At 45.8% G+C, this 18,513-nt stretch overlaps 1 protein-coding gene across 2 annotated transcripts in view; it reads left to right on the top strand.

Annotated features, from left to right (window-relative positions):
- Bcas1 (brain enriched myelin associated protein 1) overlaps positions 1-18,513 on the top strand; it is a 76,289-nt gene that overhangs the window by 8,213 nt on the left and 49,563 nt on the right. For both annotated transcript variants that reach the window (XM_059261984.1, XM_059261983.1), the window contains exon 3: positions 6,615-7,192. In XM_059261984.1, the coding sequence (XP_059117967.1) occupies positions 6,615-7,192 (578 nt within the window). The remainder of the gene's footprint in view (positions 1-6,614; positions 7,193-18,513) is intronic.

Here is an 18,513-nt window from a genome sequence, read left to right as displayed (position 1 = left end):
TTCCTGAGGAGCCCCATCAGGTGCAGATGTTGGTTGCAAAAGGGTGGGAGGCAGACTAAGAGAGTCATCAATTTTGGTAGTTCAGACATGTCCGATGAATATTATCACCTGAGTTAAGAAGAAAAAACAAGCCCCCACAAGACCAGCTCAAACATCTGCTCTGCTTGCTCCTGTTGGAACAGCTGGCTTTGCATTTGAAGTAGCCCTGCATATTCTACATTTTTGCAAAGCATATGAACAGTAGGAAGATGGTGAGAAAAGATAAGCGTGGAAAGGGTCATACCACTGCCTCAGTCTTGCCCTCGGGAACTGATCGTCAGTCACTCTTGAAAATGTGCTCTGGGCAGCACAGGGTTAATAGTGCATTCGGATCCATGACATCACTCAATGTCTAGGCAAATCAAGCTGATAATCAAGACTCCATTCCCAAGTCCAAAAGCCCCCTCTGTTATTTGTGCTAGGATTTCCTGCCAAGACATCCTGACTCTTCAGAACTGAGATGAAAAGCCTGAAATGTGATCGTTCGGTGAAATTTCCAAATCTACTGTCTTCCTCCAAGCCATAAGCATCTGCCCCACGAAGCCTGACTCCGACACTTCAGAACCACAAATGGATCTGCCCAGGACTGCAGCCACAGCTGTTTGAAGTGTCATTTGACTCTTGCAACATGACCCGACCCGCAGAGGGTCATTTTTGCATTCTCTCTGAGGTCTTCATCGGTTTCTTTCCCCAAGGGCTTCCCATAGCCCTTTGATATTTAAATAGAGTTCTCTTTTGAAGAACCCAACAGCTCCTTCCCTCCCTCTGCAATGAACTGCTTTGCTCCATGTCTGAATCTGGATCCTGACACAACAATAGCTGTGTGTCTGACCCATGTGTTTTACCCATGCTAACTCCCATAATTCTGCAAACTCCCATAGATCTGCAGGATTTGGAACAACACCCTTTGTGATTACTGAGCACTCTGTATCCACTTTGTGACTTACTCTAATAGATCAGGATATCAATGTGTAAGACAGGGTTGTGTAGACAGTCGTGTTGGAGGAGCTGGAGAGATGGTAGAGTACTTGCTATGTGAACATGAGGACCTGTGTTTGGATCCCCAGCACTTAAATTATAAAAAAACAAATAACAACAACAACAACAACAACAAAAAGCCCAGCAGCAGCACACCTATAATTCCAGTGTTGAGAAAGGAGGACCTCCAGGACTTAGGGAGCAATCAGTCCAGCCAAATCAGTATGCTCGAGGTTCAGAGAGAGACCCCATCGCAAAAAGTAAGGAAATGAGGGGGTGATTGAGGAAGTCAGCTGAAGTTGACCTCTGGCCTCCATATGTGTGCATACACATATGTGCATACATGTACCCCCACACACATGTGCTCCTGCACACGCACGTGTGCACACACACCCCGACATACACAAAATGAGGTTTGTGTGGAGAACAAGCATCGTGAACCAAAAGAACAGGCATTCAGAAATGGATGCTTTATTGGGAGAGCAAAGATGAGCAGTCTCGGCTTTCCCTTTGAAAAGTTCTGTGAGAACTGGAACAAGAAATCTCAGGAAAAGAGGACCCTGTCCCCAGCAGCTTGTTACAGGGTGGCTATTCTGCTGTAACCATCAACGTCTTCCCCTGAGTGTGTGCAAGGCTTCACCCAGGGGCTCTGCTCTCAGAGTTACCCATGTCACGTGACTTAGCCCTACTGCCAGGCTCCTAAAGACAGTTGTAATTAGACATCGGAAGACTGTGTTCACTTGGGGCTGATATATAGTGGGGAGGAAACAAGGTGTTCCAGTAGTTCCCTCTTTTCATGGGGGACATACTTCAGGACCCCCGCCAGGGGTTCCCTAAAACACTTAATAGTACTGAGCTTGGGACATACTACATCGTTTTTCATCCGTGTATGCCTGTGATGATGTTTAGAGCCCAGCAAGACAGTGTAGCAGGTCAAAGTGCTTGCCACCAAGCTGATGACCTGAGTTCGATGCCCAGAACCCACACATCGGAAGGAGAGTCCTTCGGACTGTCCTCTGACCTCTGCACATGTGCCATGGCACTTGCCCCCCACCTGTGCACCCATAATAAATAAGTAGAAGGCTCAATAAAAAGTGCCCCCCAAAACCAGAAGAAAAATCCAAACCGACAGGTGTACAGACACGCAGAAATGCAAAACACTGTTTAAAAAGAAAAGAAAAGCAACAAGACTTCTACAAAAGCCAGAACTCCTGACGTCCAAGCTCAAGACACCGAGTCGGGTAAAATGCCAGGAAGATTTCAAAAGCTTTCTTTGAACATGATTGATGACCTGAAAGAGCACGCAAAGAAGCTGCTGAATTCAATCCAGGACCAGGAGAGGGAAGTCAACTACACAGAGGGACGGTTAGCAAAATGGATGAGAAAATCAGCAATATGAGTGGAAAAGTCAACAACATAGGAAAACATCAGCAAAGGAATTGAGATTTTAAAAAATTAAATAGAAATGTTGGGAGTAAAAAGTTTGATGGGTCATATTTTTAAAAAAATAATACTCACACACAGTGGAAATAATCCTCCATGGATTCCACCAAGCAGAAGAAAGAAATGCAGAGGAGAATAAGGTTAGTGGTCACCTTAAGTGTAAATGGTCCCTATCCATAAAGAGACAGGCTGGATTCCAAAGCTAGAACCAACTGTGTGTTGTCTCCTAGTAAGACATTGCACAGTCCAACAGTGGTGGCGCACACCTTTAATCCCAGCACTCAGGAGGCAGAGGCACGTGGATCCCTGTGAGTTCCAGGACAGCCTGGTCTACAGAGAGAGTTCCAGGACAGCCAGGGCTATGAAGAGAAACTCTGTCTCAAAAAAAAAAAAAAAAAAAAAAAAAAAAAAAAAAAACCCTAAGAAAGAATAGAAAAGAGAAAGAAAGACATGCTAGTGAAGACTCCCACAGAATGAAAATCTGCACAGCAAATGGGAACCAGACAAACTAGATAATCTGGTATCTGTTAAAGCTGACTCTGAACCAAAGATAGAAGAGGTTTTAAAAGACCACTACATATTAATAAAGAATCAATTCACCAAGAAGATATAAATATACATGCACCAATTTTATAAAACAAACACTACTCATCATAAGAGGTTGGACACCTAAGCTGGACTTGGGGAGGGGTGGGGGTCACTGGACCCCGAAGATGCACTTTGGGAGGGGTGGGGGTCACTGGACCCTGAAGATGGACTTTGGGAGGGGTGGGGGTCACTGGACCCTGAAGATGGACTTGGGGAGGGATGGGGTCACTGGATCCTGAAGATGGACTTGGGGAGGGATGGGGTCACTGGACCTCTTTATTTGTTCTTTCCAGTGTGACTACGTTGACTATATCTCCTTTCTCTGTTCTTCATATTTGTTGTCTTCTAATCAACCTACTGAGGATGAGTGGCCAAGCCCAGCTTCTCAGGGCTTCCAGAGCCCAGGCTCTGCCCCTAACACTCTGCTAACAGTAAGAACTACGCAGTTGATGAGGGATGTCTTTCTGTACGCTGTGAATATGTTTTATTATCATTGATTAATAAAAAAGTTGCTTTGGTCTATAACAAGGCAGGATAGAGTGAGGCAGGTAATCCAAACTGAATACAGGGAGAAAGAAGACAGAATCAGGAAGAGATGCCAGCCAGTCGCCAGAGAAACAAGATGCATTAAAACACAGATAAAGCCACGAGACACATGGCAAAACATAGATTAATAGAAATGGGTTAAGTTGTAAGAGCTAGTTAGTAATAAGCCTGAGCAATAGGCCAAACAGTTTGTAGTTACATTAGGCCTCTGAATGATGATTTTATAAATGACTGCGGGACCTTGGGACCTCAGGATCAGCAGGACAGAGAAAAGCCTCCATCTACACCCAGTAGGGCTTCAGCTGTCATGAAGGGAACCCACTCAGAACTCCCTGAGTTCTGACAAGTCACCGAGTGGCTTTACCTGATCTTGTTTCTTCCTGCTGACGGCTCTTACATGGGTTGCATGGTGTCTGGTATTGAGACTTTTCAAAGCAAAATACTAGCACATTTTCCCCCCATGGAGAGTGTTGTCTTGTGGTTTTTTTCCCCCTCTGGCTATAACACCTTTCGGCTCCTTTGGTTCCCAGGCAGAATGAGAAGCAGGGAAATCAGTCCATGCTCTCAGGGGGTTGCAAAAGCCTCATCTTGCTTTCAATCCCAGTCTCTCCCTTTTCATCACGTTTCCTCTCCCTCTGGCATGGACCAGACCCACACTCCAGGACAGGTGACAGGCCTCCCTTGCTCACGTGGTCCCCGCTCTGCTTGCTTCTCTCTCCTCCCGCTCTTTCCCTCTCTCCTGCAGTGTATCTGCCCCCAGTATGAGTTCTGGGGCACAGGAGAGCATCGAAGGAGGGCCAGCCAGCTTAGCTAATGCACTGACTGCGGACTTCCTGACGAAGCCTCCCTGGTTCTGTCACTGGCCTCATCTTATGTCACTTCTCTGTCTTCTGTGTTACTAAGAGGTCACTGAGGCACACAGGCTCTCTCCTTTGGTTCCTGACTCCAAACACTGTAAGATACTAGAGTTTGGTGGAGTGACTGTGAGTGAATGCGTGCACATGTGGACATGTGCTTATCGCCCCGTGTTAAAATGGAATGGAAATATAACAAAGAGCTCTCCGATCCTCTCCCGCCTTTATCCCTGCTCCTTGACTCCTTGCAAACAGATACCGAGACGTGTCTGTCTAGGTGTATACTAAACCCGATGCGGTGTTGGCAAGGATGGAGAGAAGTCTTCGACATTATCATAGTATCTGTCAGTCATTAAGTACAGCAGCCCAGACCCTGGGTGAGCCTCCCCACAAGCATCACAACGGCCATATCAGGGAGCTATACACATTCTCATTTGTTTTATTTTATTATATTTCAAGTGTGTATATGAGTGCACTTGCATATTTGTATGTATGTAGATGTTCATATGGGTTCGGGTGCATGTGTACACATGGATGCGTGAGGTGGAGGCCAGAGGTCAACCTCAAGTATTGTTCTCAGGGGTATACACATTTTTACTGAAACAGGGTTTCTCACTGTCTTACCAGCCTGGAACTCGCCCATCAGGCTACACTAGCTGGCCAGTGTACCCCAGGGATCCTCCAGTCTCCACCTCCCCAGGGCTAGAATACCACACCCAGTTTTTTTCTACATGGGTTGTAGGGGGTGTGGGGCACAGCTACACATGGAAGGGGACATGACCTCAGGTCCTAATGCTTGTGAGGCAAGTGGTTTACTGAACGAGCCATCTCCCCAGGCCCACACCCCCATTTTGTAAGTGATGGAAACTCAAGCTCCTTAGGGATTTTCCCAGGATCTCAAGGCTTGCCAGCAGAAGATCTTCAGAATCAAATACAATTCCAAAATCCTTCCCACTGCCTTGCTACCAAGGGGCCTTGAAAAGAAGGCAGTTCAATTGGTTCAAGGCAGGAAGGGTTGGGTGTTTGGGAGTGTAGCTCCCAGGCGGTTGGGAAGCTGCCACCTACACACACAGAATGCATGAGCTGGCTGGTCTCTAGAGCCCTCCCCCTGCTGAACACACCTGCTCTTCAAGGCTACAGTGTCGCCTCTCTGAGGAGAACTGTTTTAGCCTAGATGTTGCCGGAGGCAATGCTGATAGATGTTTCACATTGAGACAGAAAGAACATGAACTCAGGAGTGGGCTTCTGTCTGACCTCACTGGGGACTGGGGGGAAGGTGGCTTCAGCTCTGGTGCCAGTGGTCTCCCTCACCAGCGGTGACAATAGCTGAGTTTCCTGACGTGTATCGAGAAGTTAGTGTATCTCAGCTACTTTTCTGTGTACTTTAAACACATTAACTAGTGTTATTTCCTAAGGAAATGGCGAGGGCGGGTCTACCATATCTTCATTTTTACCAGAGAGTAAAGCCAGAGAAGAATTAAATGACTTGGATTCAAAAAGATGTTTTGTTTATTTGTTTGTTTTTGAGACAAGGCCTCACTGTATGCTCTGACTGGCCTGGAACTCACAGAAATCTGCCCACGCCTGCCTCCATAATGCTGGGATTAAAGGTGTGCACCGCCACTCCCTGCCAGAGGTGGTCCTCGAATATCCCGGGGGACATTAATAAAATATGTTTGATTACCACAGCTTTGGGGTGTAAGGGCATTCAAGAGGCTGGGTTTGATGGAGCTGCTGTACATAATACGCAGGACAGGATCCCATGATAAAGAAAGGCTCAAACCCAGAGGTCTAAAGTGGGAAGGGGTTGAAGGGCCTCCCAGCTCCGGAGCCCAAGCTCTAACCTATTGTGATTTCCTATTGGAAAATCTTAACTTCATGCTCCTCTGGGTTTCAGGAAGATAAAAAGTGACAGTAGACCTTGGCCCTCACACACATGGTGCTTGGCAGGTAGTGACTTCCCAGTCGTGGCTCTTCTGCCTCATCAGCCTCAGGGGTCTCTCTCCCAGGAAGAGCAGGGTCAGGAGATGTCTACTGGGCTAACCCAGCAGGGGACAAGGCGGCCTGTCTGCAGAGGAGACTTTGTTTATCAGAACTTGGAGTCCATTATTCACCCTTGAATTTCCTGGCGTGTTGAATGACCACTGTTTATGTTTGTGTTTACAGTCGATTTGGGAATAAGCATCTCCACGGATAATGTGGCTACTTCTTCCCCCAAGACAATGGAGGCCCAAGCTGTGGCCGATGCCAGCGGAAAGAATCTTGGGAAAGAAGCCAAGCCCGAGGCACCAGCTGCTAGATCGCGTTTTTTCTTGACACTCTCTCGGCCTGTACCAGGACGTCCCGGGGACCAAGGCTCGGATTCATCGGCTGCATCGGGCCGGCTTGATGTCAGCCCGGGCACAGCGCCTGCGAACAAAGACCCAAGTGAGCACGGGGCACTTCCGGTGGCAGCTGCACCAGGGCCGGCTGCAGATAAAACCAGACCAGGGTGCACTGAGGCCAAGCAGCAGGCCCTCCCTGCCACCTGCCCACCCGCACCTTCACCACCTGAGTCCCGGGCAGAAGGCCCCTCCAAGCCGAAAGACTTCAGCTTTTTCGACAGATTGTTTAAACTAGACAGGGGAAGAGAAAGCACACCAGTTGACGGCCAGCCTGAAGAAGCCCAGGGGGTGAGAGACCAAGACCAGGCCGCTGACGCTCCTGCTCTGCCAGGGAATCCCCATGGTGTCCCTGCTGGGGAGGTAAGTGCGTTCCTCTCCAATGGGTGCTTCTGTTGGGGACACTAACCACTGCACATGTCACCCTGCAGTCACCAAAGTCCTAGACAAGGCAAGTTTAGCCTCTTCTTTACGTTTGTGCAGAAACATCCAAAGAGCAATCCGCAACCTCTGTTTTATGTAAAGAAAGAGAGGTGGTAGGTGATGTAGAGGTGAAGCTAGCCTCCTTATCCACGGCTGAGGTACAGGGCCGGTGTTTATGAGCCCAGACAGAAAGGCAGGAGGGCAAGGAAAATGACCTCTAGCAAGCTTAAGTACCAGGCCGGGACGTAGACTGTGAGTACTTACCTAACATGCTTGAATTCCTAGATTTGATCCCCATGACCCCATACACCAGGCATGGAGGCTCAGGCTTTCAATCCCAGCACTTGGGAGGTGGAAGCAAGAAAATCTGAAGTTCGAGGTCATCCTTGGCTACTTAAAGCCAGCCTGAGACACGTAAGACCATGTCTCAAAAGAAAAAAAAAAACAACAACAAAGAATTAATTATATCATGACTATTAGACTCCAGACAAAATTTCTAGGTAGTTGAAATTGGGAAAAGACACTAAGAATAATGTATTGACGCCTCCTGGTATCAATATTTTCACTACACCCATAAATTTGGGCTCAGGGTTTATTGAAATGTTCTTTCACATGTCTACTCCCAAACTGCACTAGTTTGGCTAACAGTCCAATGAGCAGCATGTGGGGAGGGGTCAGCCAAGAGCCCCAAGGTGCTCCTCTGAGGGCTATGACCTGGTCACCGACACTCATGATGATGGCGGGCAACTGTTCACACACATCGCCTGGGTAGAGGAACTCTGGCTGGGGTTTGCATCATTGCCCATGGACACCCAGAGCCGTTCAGAGGTGGTGACTTTTAAACAGTCATCGGGCTTTAAGATGTAGGGATCCAAAGCCAGTCCGTCACCTGAGTCATTTATAAGAAGAGGCTCTCTCTGCTCATCTTTGCACGGTTGCCTCGTGACTCAGTCATATCCTCCTTCATTAAACAAATCAAGCCAGCATTACCAGCCGCAAACCCGGGGCATACTCAACCCACTCTTCCTCTCAAAGAACTCGGTGGCCAACAGTTTTGAAGTGGTGCTTTGCAAACTCGGCCTCCTCTGTTGGGCTGGGATGTGGACACCCTCAGAGAAGGCAGCTAGATTTCATTGCAGTGGGTTCCCAGGAGAGGCTAGCTTCAAGATGCCATCTGTGTTAGAAAGACAGCACGTATGGATGCAGTCCAGCCCAGGGTGACGTCTGGAGTTGAAATCATCTTCCAGAGTAACCCCTCCCCCCCAATTAGAAACATGTTTTCTTTCCTGGATAAAAGACCTCTCTCACTTACATTTGCCAAGGAAATGTATGTGCTTAATTGTGTCATACTTCAAATTTCCATATTTTTTTTGGTTGGCAGTATCACTGAAATTTGAAATATTGAGTGTCCATCATGTACTATGCACATATAAAACAGTTTTTTTGTTTTTTTGTCTTTTTTACATAGTATGAGATAACCATTTCTCCTTCAGCCTACAAGTGCATGGATATTTGAATGCGTATATATGCAAGGTTTTTAAAAAACCGAACAGCAAAAAAAACATCGCCTTCTGATTTGTACAGGTTTCTCATCTGGCCCCTGGGGCCTACTTCTGTGTTTAGGGGAAAACCAATTGCTTTTTAAGTATAGTGAGAAAATACAGCTCTCAGAAAATAACATGAATAAAACGTCCCAATCAATAGCATTCTTGGAGCTAGTACCCCCACAATGCAAAGGTGAGCACTGGATGTATCGATTCAGAATTCTTAGGGTAAATTATGCATTGGGTTCTGCCATGTCAGCTCTCCCTCCCCGTCTCCCATCCCCCACAGTTCTGTGCCTCCGCCCCGCACCGTCACTGCATGCTGGTTTTGGAATTCCAGCCATAGAGCCACCGTGAATTAGGACAGAGATAACTGGCCCCCATCTCATCCTGGAGAGGGGTGGGTAAACACACAAATCTGTGTTTTCAGAATGACAATCTTATTTGTGCGCCTCATAAAACTACATTCAGACCATAGCATAATTAAAACAAGGCAAGAATTCATGGACAAATGGAGCATTTACCACAGAGGCCAAAGAAAAGATAAATTATAGACCTGAAAGTCTGACTGAGCTGTGATTCACACAGACCAACTGGTTGGCAGGGATGCGACTTTTCCCCCCTCTCTCTCCCCAACTGAACCGAGGTTCTAAGATAAACATTTAATAGATTTCATCGCACGTGCACAAAATGACCCTATAATGGAAATCTGGCCTTACTGGTTATAAAAGAAAACACTGCGTTTCTGTTACCTCATGGTCCTTCCAGGGCTATCTTTGTGGTAGGGGGTGGATGCATGGATGAGTGATGGGTGCCAGAGATGGTTCCTTAAGATTTAAAAATGTTTCTCTTTGCTTATAAATGCATTCAAGTTCTGCACTGACTGTTTGAACACGAACCTTGTACAAGAGAAGGATGGTTGGCTCTTAGTCCTAGCTTCTCATCTAACAAGTTTCTTTGCCCCCGCCCCAACTAAGCTTTTTATTACATTTATTTATTTATTCTGTGAACGTGCATGCACGTAGGTCAGAAGACAAACTGTGGCAATCGATTTTCTCTTTCCATCATGTGGGTCCCTGAGTTCAATCCCTGGTCTTCAGGTTTGGCAGCAAGCTCCTTTACTTGGTGAGCCATCTCAACAGCCCTTGCAGATTTTCTTAAGAGATGCCAAAACTGAAGCCTTGGGTCACTCAGGCCACGTAGCTGAAGAGCCAGCTTGCTGTTTTCACTTCCTGCTCTCCTGTCTCCCGGCAGTGCACTCAGAGATGCTCACCAAGTGAAAAGACTACCTCTAAAAACAAGAAAATGAACTGGATGTCATGGTACATGTCTGTAATCCTAGCGCTTGAGAGGCAGAGGCAGGAGAATCAGATGTTCAGGGTTATCCTCTGCTACATCGTGAGCAGGAAACCAGCCTTGACTGCACAAGATCTATCTCAAAAAACAAAACAAAACAACAAATGAACAATCAGTTCCAGAGTGTCAAACTGTGGATACACTGGGATAGGAAATAGAGTGGAAAGTGACGGTTAAAATGGATGGGAGGACAATCTGGAAAGCATTATCTAAGAAGACAAGAAGACAAGGAAAAGTGTGTGTGTGTGTGTGTGTGTGTGTGTGTGTGTGTGTGTTTTCTTTCTTTGCACAACACCAAGCAGTACTTAGAAATCTACTGCCATATGTCAGCAGCACTAAAAGCACTTCTCTCTAATAATTGTGAATGCAGTTATCAGTCTAGAGAAATGCATGTGACAGAGATGCCTCCTGTGATCCCTCATTGCCTAATCCCCTGTCAGCATGGGTGTCCACTACTTGCCAGCAGCAAACTCATATTCCATTTCAGGCCCTAGGTAAGAGTGAGCTCACGCCTGTGTCCCTATGCGAAACCCCACAGTAATTACTGATGCCAAAAACCAAAATCGGAAGCTGGGGATGTAGCTCAGCTGGTAAAGTGTTTACCTAGTGTGCCTGAGAGCCCGGGTTCCAGTCCGAGCATGGCACAAACTAGGCATATGGCACAAGCCTGTAACCCCAGCATCAGGAAGATGGAAGGCAGGAGGATCAGAAATTCATAGTCATCCTCAGCTATATAGTGAGTTTGAGTCCAGCCCGGGCTACAGCAGACTTTGTCTCAAAACAAAAACACAAGCAAGAACATCCCGTGGAGCTAAAAATCTGTGTTCACCTGCCTGAGCTGATGGGAATCAAGCTGATAAACTCCTAGCCTTCTGGTCAAGGAGAAGAGACAGGGAGCCAGAGGAGGGAAGGAAGGAAGGAAGGAAGGAAGGAAGGAAGGAAGGAAGGAAGGAAGGAAGGAAGGGAGGGAGGGAGGGGACTCTTGCCTACAGGAAGCAAGGGGGAACCAATGGCCTTCTTTGATATTCTTTCTACCCTCCACCCCAGTCACAAACAACCAGCATGGTTAATGTAAGAATCGCATTCCCCAGTGAGCCCATGGCTTCTTTGGCTGATGTAAATCCAGTGTCTGGAGCCCTTGAGAGACTTCTCTGGGGAGACACAGACAAGCTTACGCACACTGTTGTCTGCAGAGGAGCAAAGACAGGCGGCCATTTTCCGTGTGGAGCCTCTACAATGGTTCAGTTACTCGGCTCAGTTAGAAAAAGCAAATAAAATTGACAGAATTGCTTCTTTCTTCCCCCAAAGAGGAAGGAAGTGGGTAAGTAAGAATTCTTAGCTCTCTCTCATAGAACATGGCAGAGGACAGTAGAAACATATATTTATCTTTCTATTTTATGTGAATGAGTATTTTGCCTGCTTCCATGTTCGTGTATCATATGCATGCAGTGTCCTCAGAGGCCAGAAGAGGGCGTCAGAACCCCTGGAGCTGGAGTTACTGAGGAGCCATTTGTGAGCTACTATGTGGGTGCTACACCCTCCCGAAGAGCCATAAGTGCTCCTAACTGCTGAGCCATCTCTCCAGCCCTTCGATTTTTATATTTTCGGGTTTATTTTATTTCCATTCAAAGACTAATCATTTCCCAGTTAACTCCATGGATCTCTATGTGGCTTGTTTCAATCCTGGATAGTGACAAGGCAAATTTAAAAATTTTTTCAAGCACACTCACCTTTCAAATGACCCACTTTATAGTTAAATATTTGTTGAGACATTTAGCAACATTTTATCCACAAGATTATTTATTTGCTTTTTATTTATTGCAGTGCTGGGATGGGACCCAGGGCTTTGTGCATGCTAGACACTCTACCAACTGAGTGCTCAATCCCCAGCACAAGGATTTTTTTTTTTTTTTTTTAATTCTAGGGTCCTTTGCAAGAGAAAAGTTCCGATTTGGGGAAGACCCACTACGTCCTAACTCTTTACCAGCCTTCTCATGCACCAACTCTTCTACGGAGAAAAAAGAGAATGAAAAATATTGAAATTACTAACAGCGATTTCTTGTCCATAATGGCTCAATGAATATAGTTTTCCAATTTGTTCATTTCTCTATATTTTCTATTATTTTTAGGTTGTTTGTTTTTAATTTGGGCAGGAGGATTGAGACAGGGTTTTGTTATATAGCCTAAATTGGCCCCAAGCTCGAAGCAATCCTCCTGCATCAGCTTCTCGAGTGCTGGGATTACAGGCATGGGTTGCCAAACCTAGTTTGTTCGTTTCACAAAATGAACCATGCAGTGAATCCCCAAAGAAAAAACACAAAACGAAACCAACACATCCAATATTTCCTCGGTTCGTCCAGTAAGTGGCGCTATGGGGCTGGAACATCCCAAGTCACATTGGACATCTGGATTCCTCCCTCCCTGGTCACATTGGCGCCCAGAGATGATTTTTCTCTCTCTTCAGCTCCCAAACTCAGCGATCCAGATCTTGTGTGGCAATTCCTCGCTCTGAAACAACGCTGGCTTTTCAAAGAAACCTGTCTCCAGCGCTGTCCGACAGTGGCAGCATTTGGCGCCCTTTCCTGGTGGACATTTCCTAGGTTGCTTGGATCACATTCTTTCCCAGGCTCGCTGTGGGATTAAAACATGAGAACGCATTTTTATTAGTCAGTGTGAATCGGAGTAGGAATCGTGAGAGAAATAAAAGCAACTTTTCCCTACATTGATAATACATTTTTTATTTTCCTCAGTAACTGTGAACTTTGTGGTTTAAAAAAAAAAAAGCATATATTGTGTTTGGAATAATCACAATTCAGTAATGAAGCCACACAAAATGCTTTTAGTATCTTCTTCCCAGTCGCTAACTTACTTCCTTTTTAGGCAAATTAGCATCTAGTAGCTCTGAGAATGAACCAACCATCTTTCTCCTGAATCCGATGACTCCATGTAGGTGCCTCTGCTCCAGGAAGAAGGAAAGTAAGAGAGAGACTCCCGCGGTGCTGTCGCGGCACCCCCCGGAGAGGAAAGCCGCCATCCCTCGCTTTCCTTCGATCCCAGGCAGCACCCGGCTCCAATTTCTAAGAGATGGAAACCATGGACAGGAGCCGAGGACCCTCCTGCACTTCCCTCCTCCTTCCTTCAGAGCTCTGTGCTTTCAGCCCTGGTTCCTGGGGTGAAGGTTTACAATGAAGTCAACTCTAGCCAAGCTTTGAGCCTCGGTGGTCCTGTTCCCAAGACCCTGCTGTGGAGGAAGCTAGGCACTCCTCTGAGGAAGCAAGGCAGGGCATCACATCCCTGCTTCGTCCCTGAAAACCTAGTTGACGGTTAAAACCAACCAACACAGTAATGCGCTCTCCTGGCTTAAAACAAGAAATTACAATCTATACATTTGTCTATCATGTCACTGATTAAATAGCATTTGTATTTTAGTGTATCTTCCTATCATTTCTTTGGACAGAAATAAAATCTGGATTCTTAATTTCTTCCCTCTTCCAGAAATGGTAATATAGTATACCCACTATCTGTTCCATACTTTTTAATCAATTAATATTTTTCTGTACATCAAGAGCTTCCTCATGCTGAAGAAGTAGATAGACATACCAGGATATACTTAGCCATGTCAGCCTTCTGATAGCAAAGACCTTTTTCCTCTGTCATTTAACCCGTGTGCTGTTAGATTTAGAACAAACTCTTAGAAATGGAATTGCTGAGCAATTTTTTTAATATTTGGTAAGAACTTAACAAAAATTGCCAGGTATTTACCAAAAATCTCCCATGCTTGCCCTCTATCCAGATTGAATTAGTTTATAGTCTATCGGCAAAGCCTGGGAACCTGTTAGCACAGCCTGCCCGATGAAGGCTTTTACAAACATTTGGATTCTTTACTTTCCACTTGTTCTCTTCATGACTTCTAGGTTTCATGTCATAGACACAAAAACCTTTAAGTCTAGAACTGCACGATTTCCCTCATGTTTTCTTCTAGTGTCTTTACCCATTTGGATTATTCCCCTGAGCTGGGGTGGGGCTATGACACCAAGTCAAATGGTACCCCCGCCACCTCACCCCGACTCCCGCCAGCCACCCCACCCCAGTTGACTGTTGTTTGTCCCTACACTTCTCATCAAGATGTCTTCTTCACCTCATGGGTTTGCAGTGTCATTCATGTCTTGATTAGAGTCCATACATCTTTAGGGAAAATAGCTTGCATGGCTTTTGGAAACATGAGACCATATCCAGCAGTGAAGAATGATAGGGGGCAGTAGACTTAGGACCAAATCTATTGCTGAGAAGATATTTGAGCAAACCTAGAATCCCCACTCCAGATGAATGATCCGATTTAAGGCAGTGTGGTCCTACAAGCCTTTCACTCTGGAATTACATAGGACAGGGTTCAATCCCAACTCTGCTCTTTGATCACAGGCAAGTATTTACTCTTTTCATACAGCAATTTCTTCATCTGCAAAATTGGAATTGTAAATAGATCATCCTTCATCAGTCCTCATGAGAACTAGTGTGGCATCGAGCTGGACCAGTGTGTTTGGTTACTACTAGAATGAGAGTGGGCATTGGTCCTCCTCTTTACATTTTCCTCAGTAAAATCTGCGGCTAAAGAATATCCATCATATGGCTGTAGTCTAATTTCACATGTTAATACCACATGCTAATTCATTTGATTTTCCAGTACTCGTCAACACCACATGCTAATTCATTTGCTTTTCCTGGACTCATCGGAGCAGGGGTTCTTAGTCATGCCTCTCGCACTATCCCACAAGCTTCTTTCTCTTCTGACTCTTGAAGCAATTTCCCAGGCAGTGGAAGGATTAGACAGAGAAATTCTCTAACCTAGTACTACCCACAGTGGCATCTTACAAGTTGACAGTGTAGTGTCACAGTCAGGTGTTGGCATTGATGTAGACACAGAGGATATTTCCATCTCCACAGATCTACATCCATCCCGCCTCCTCCTCCAACTCCCAAGACAACAGGCTAGACTGGAACTATTATGTAGCTCAGGCTGACTTCAAATCGCAAACCTCTTGCCTCAGCCTCTGTTGGGTTGGGATTGCTGGCCTGTGCCTCAGGTCCCCTCCATTCCTCACTTCTAGCAATCGCTAATCAATGTGTCCTCCATTCCTGTTGATTTCCCATCTCAAGGCTGTTATATCAGCAGAGTCATATGCTTTGAGTATTTTTTGACGAACATTTTCCCTCAACGGGCTTTGCCATGGATGGATCCAGACCATCGCCTTTTCCTTCCTGTTTCATTGCTGAGGAATGCTCCATGCTGTAGATTTATCAGCTTGCTTAACTAGTTTTAAAAATTGTTCAATCATTGAATGTTCCCCCAGTTTGGAGTGGTTATTAATAAAGAGATGATGGACATTAATATATGGGGTTCTGTGAATATAGGATTTGTTTCTCTAGAAGAAAAGATCAGGAGTATCGCTGGTACCACCCTCAAGCTTGGTCAGAGAAGCAGAGACTCACAACTGATGGAGGTGCTGACAGCAACTGTCTTAACCCTAATGCGACATTTATGTCCCTACCACCCCAAGTCACAGAGAACACCGAAGAAGGGGAACAGAGAGAATGTAAGCGCTGGGGATGGGAGGAGAGCTGTGGAATGCTGTGTTCTGGACATGGCATGACCGTCACCCTCATAAACTCACTGAAGCTGTGGTTACCTGCAGCAGACCCTCAGGACATCAAGCCAACGCGATCAGTGAACATCCCAGCTGGCACTAAGTGGATTACAAAATAAAAGAGAGGGCGTGAAGGTGGAAGGGGGCTGTACTGGGGGGTCTGGGGTAAATGAGGGCCTGGGGATGGATAATTCAAAATACATTGTATGGATGTATGAAATTATCAAAGAATAAATAAGATAATATTTTAAAAGTACATTCATTTATGTGTATGTGTGTGCTTACACACATGTATGTGGAGGTCAGAGGACAACTTGTGGGAGTCATTTGTCTCCTATCATGTGGGTCCCAGGGATTGAACTTAAGTCTTTGGGCTTTAGCATCAGGTGCTTTTACCTGCTGAAGCATCTCTGTTTGTTTGACTTATATTTTTATTCTACTTGTATGAGTGTTTTGCCTTACAGACCAGAAGAGGGCATCAAATCGCCTGGAACTGGAGTTAAAGATGGTTGTGACCCATCATGTGGGTGCTGGGAACTAAATCCAGGTCTTCTGGAAAAGCAGCCAGAGCTCTTAACCACGCTGAGTTCCTTACATATTCTAGGTATTTCATAGGACAAAACTGTGATAGTGTTTGTGGTAGTTTGAATAAGAATGCTCCCCATAGATGCATGCATTTGAAATCTTGGTCACCAGGGAGTGGAACTGTTTGAAAGGATTATAAAGATTAGGAAGTATGACCTTGTTGGAATAGGTGTGGCCTTGTTGGAGGAAGTGTGTCACTGGGGGTGGGTGCTATGGAATATTACTTTAACTATGTAAAGATGTGTTACATTGTTTATGCTGCATTTGTTTAACTATGTACAGATGTATTACATTTGTTTTACCTTGCCTGCCTAAGGCACCTGATTGCACTAATAAAAAACGAATGGCCAATAACTAGGCAGTAGAAGATAAGCAGGGTTGGGGGCAGAGAGAATAAGTATGTGGAAGAATCTAGTCTGGAGAAGAGAGAGGAGAGAGAGAACCAGGGAGAAAAAGAGGGAGATGCCTGGGGCCATCCAGGCAGCCACCAGACAGACAGACACAGAGGAAGCAGTGAAAGTAGGACAGACAACAGAAAGAGAGAAAGAGAGAGAGAGAGAGAGAGAGAGAGAGAGAGAGAGAGAGAGAGAGAGAAGGAAGGGAAGGAAGGAAGGAAAGAAAGAGAGAGAGAGAGAGAGAGAGAGAGAGAGAGAGAGAGAAAGAAAGAAAGAAAGAAAGAAAGAGAAAGAGAGAGAAAGAAAGAAAGGTCCCGAGGCAAAATGTAGATGAAGAGAAACAGGTTAATTTGAGTTATAAGAGCTAGTGGGACAGGCCTAAGCTAAGGCAGAGCATTTGTAATTGATAATCAGTCTCTGTGTCATGATTTGGGAGCCAGTTGGTGGCCCAAAAGAAAAAGCCTGCTACAGGTGGGCTTTAAGGTTTCAAAAGCCCAGGCTAGGCCCAGTCAGCCTCTCTCCTTCTGCTGCCTATGGATCAGGATATAGAACTCTCAGCTACTTCTCCAGCACTAGGTCTATCTGCATGCTGCCATGCTTCCCACCATGATGATAATGGACTGACCTCAGAAACGGTAAGCAAGCCCCAGTGAATGCTTTCTTTTGTAAGAGTTGACTTGGGCCGGGCGGTGGTGGCGCACGCCTTTAATCCCAGCACTCGGGAGGCAGAGCCAGGCGGATCTCTGTGAGTTCAAGGCCAGCCTGGGCTACCAAGTGAGTTCCAGGAAAGGCGCAAAACTACACAGAGAAACCCTGCCTTGAAAAACCGGAAAAAAAAAAAAAAAAGAGTTGACTTGGTCATGTGTCTCTGCACAGCAATAGAAACCCTAGCTAAGACAGTGTTGTTAACGTAACAAAAGTTAAAACCCCTTGGGAGATAAGCCTCTGGGCAGCCTGATTAGAATTACTATCACTGTTAGGTGAGGTGGGAAGACCTGCCCAGTGTGGGTGACACCATTCCCTAGGCAGGTGAGCCAGGCGAGCCCCAGTGTGTATGCATTCATTGCTTTCTTCTTCCGACTTCGTATTTAATGGAAGCAGATGCTCCAGACTCCTGGTGCCTTGACTGCCCTGCCATGTGGACTATGACCAGGAACTGTCCCCTAAAAGAAGCCCTGTCTCCCTTAAGTTGCTCTAGTTAGAGTGTTTTTATCACAGTTACAGGAGAAGATACTAAGGTGAGCTCCTTTAATTTTGGTGAAGTCTAAGGTATAGGCTGTGATTTTGGAAACTAGCCAGCACACTCCTTAATACAACAAATGATGCCGGTCTTACTTGGATCAAATTTGTTCATTCATCCATTCTTTTTGAGCATCTGTGATGGGCACAAGTCCAGGTTTAAGTGATGGACACTGGAGAAAAAGAACAAAGCCTCCCATTCTAGGGGGAAAAAGAGATACAAAGAAGTGAATGGGTGATATTTTTAATACAACGAGGGATTTCTCCTTCTCCTTGCTCTTGCTTGATGCCTAGGCTGGAAAATTCTCTGTCCTATGTATCGCAGGGTATGCTTGGAAGTATTCCCAGTGTCTGCCTACCAGATGTCAGTTGGACCCTCATGAAAATCAAAACGATCTCCAGAAATCACATCTCAAGTCCCTGGTGGGAGGAGGAAGGCCCAGTGTTAGAGTGAAATGCCCTAGAAAAATAAGGTAATTAGAACAGGGTGTACTGGATGA

This window comes from Peromyscus eremicus, chromosome 4 (assembly GCF_949786415.1).
Source record: "Peromyscus eremicus chromosome 4, PerEre_H2_v1, whole genome shotgun sequence".
Lineage (NCBI taxonomy): Eukaryota > Metazoa > Chordata > Mammalia > Rodentia > Cricetidae > Peromyscus > Peromyscus eremicus.
This window is presented reverse-complemented; position numbering and strand designations above follow the sequence as displayed.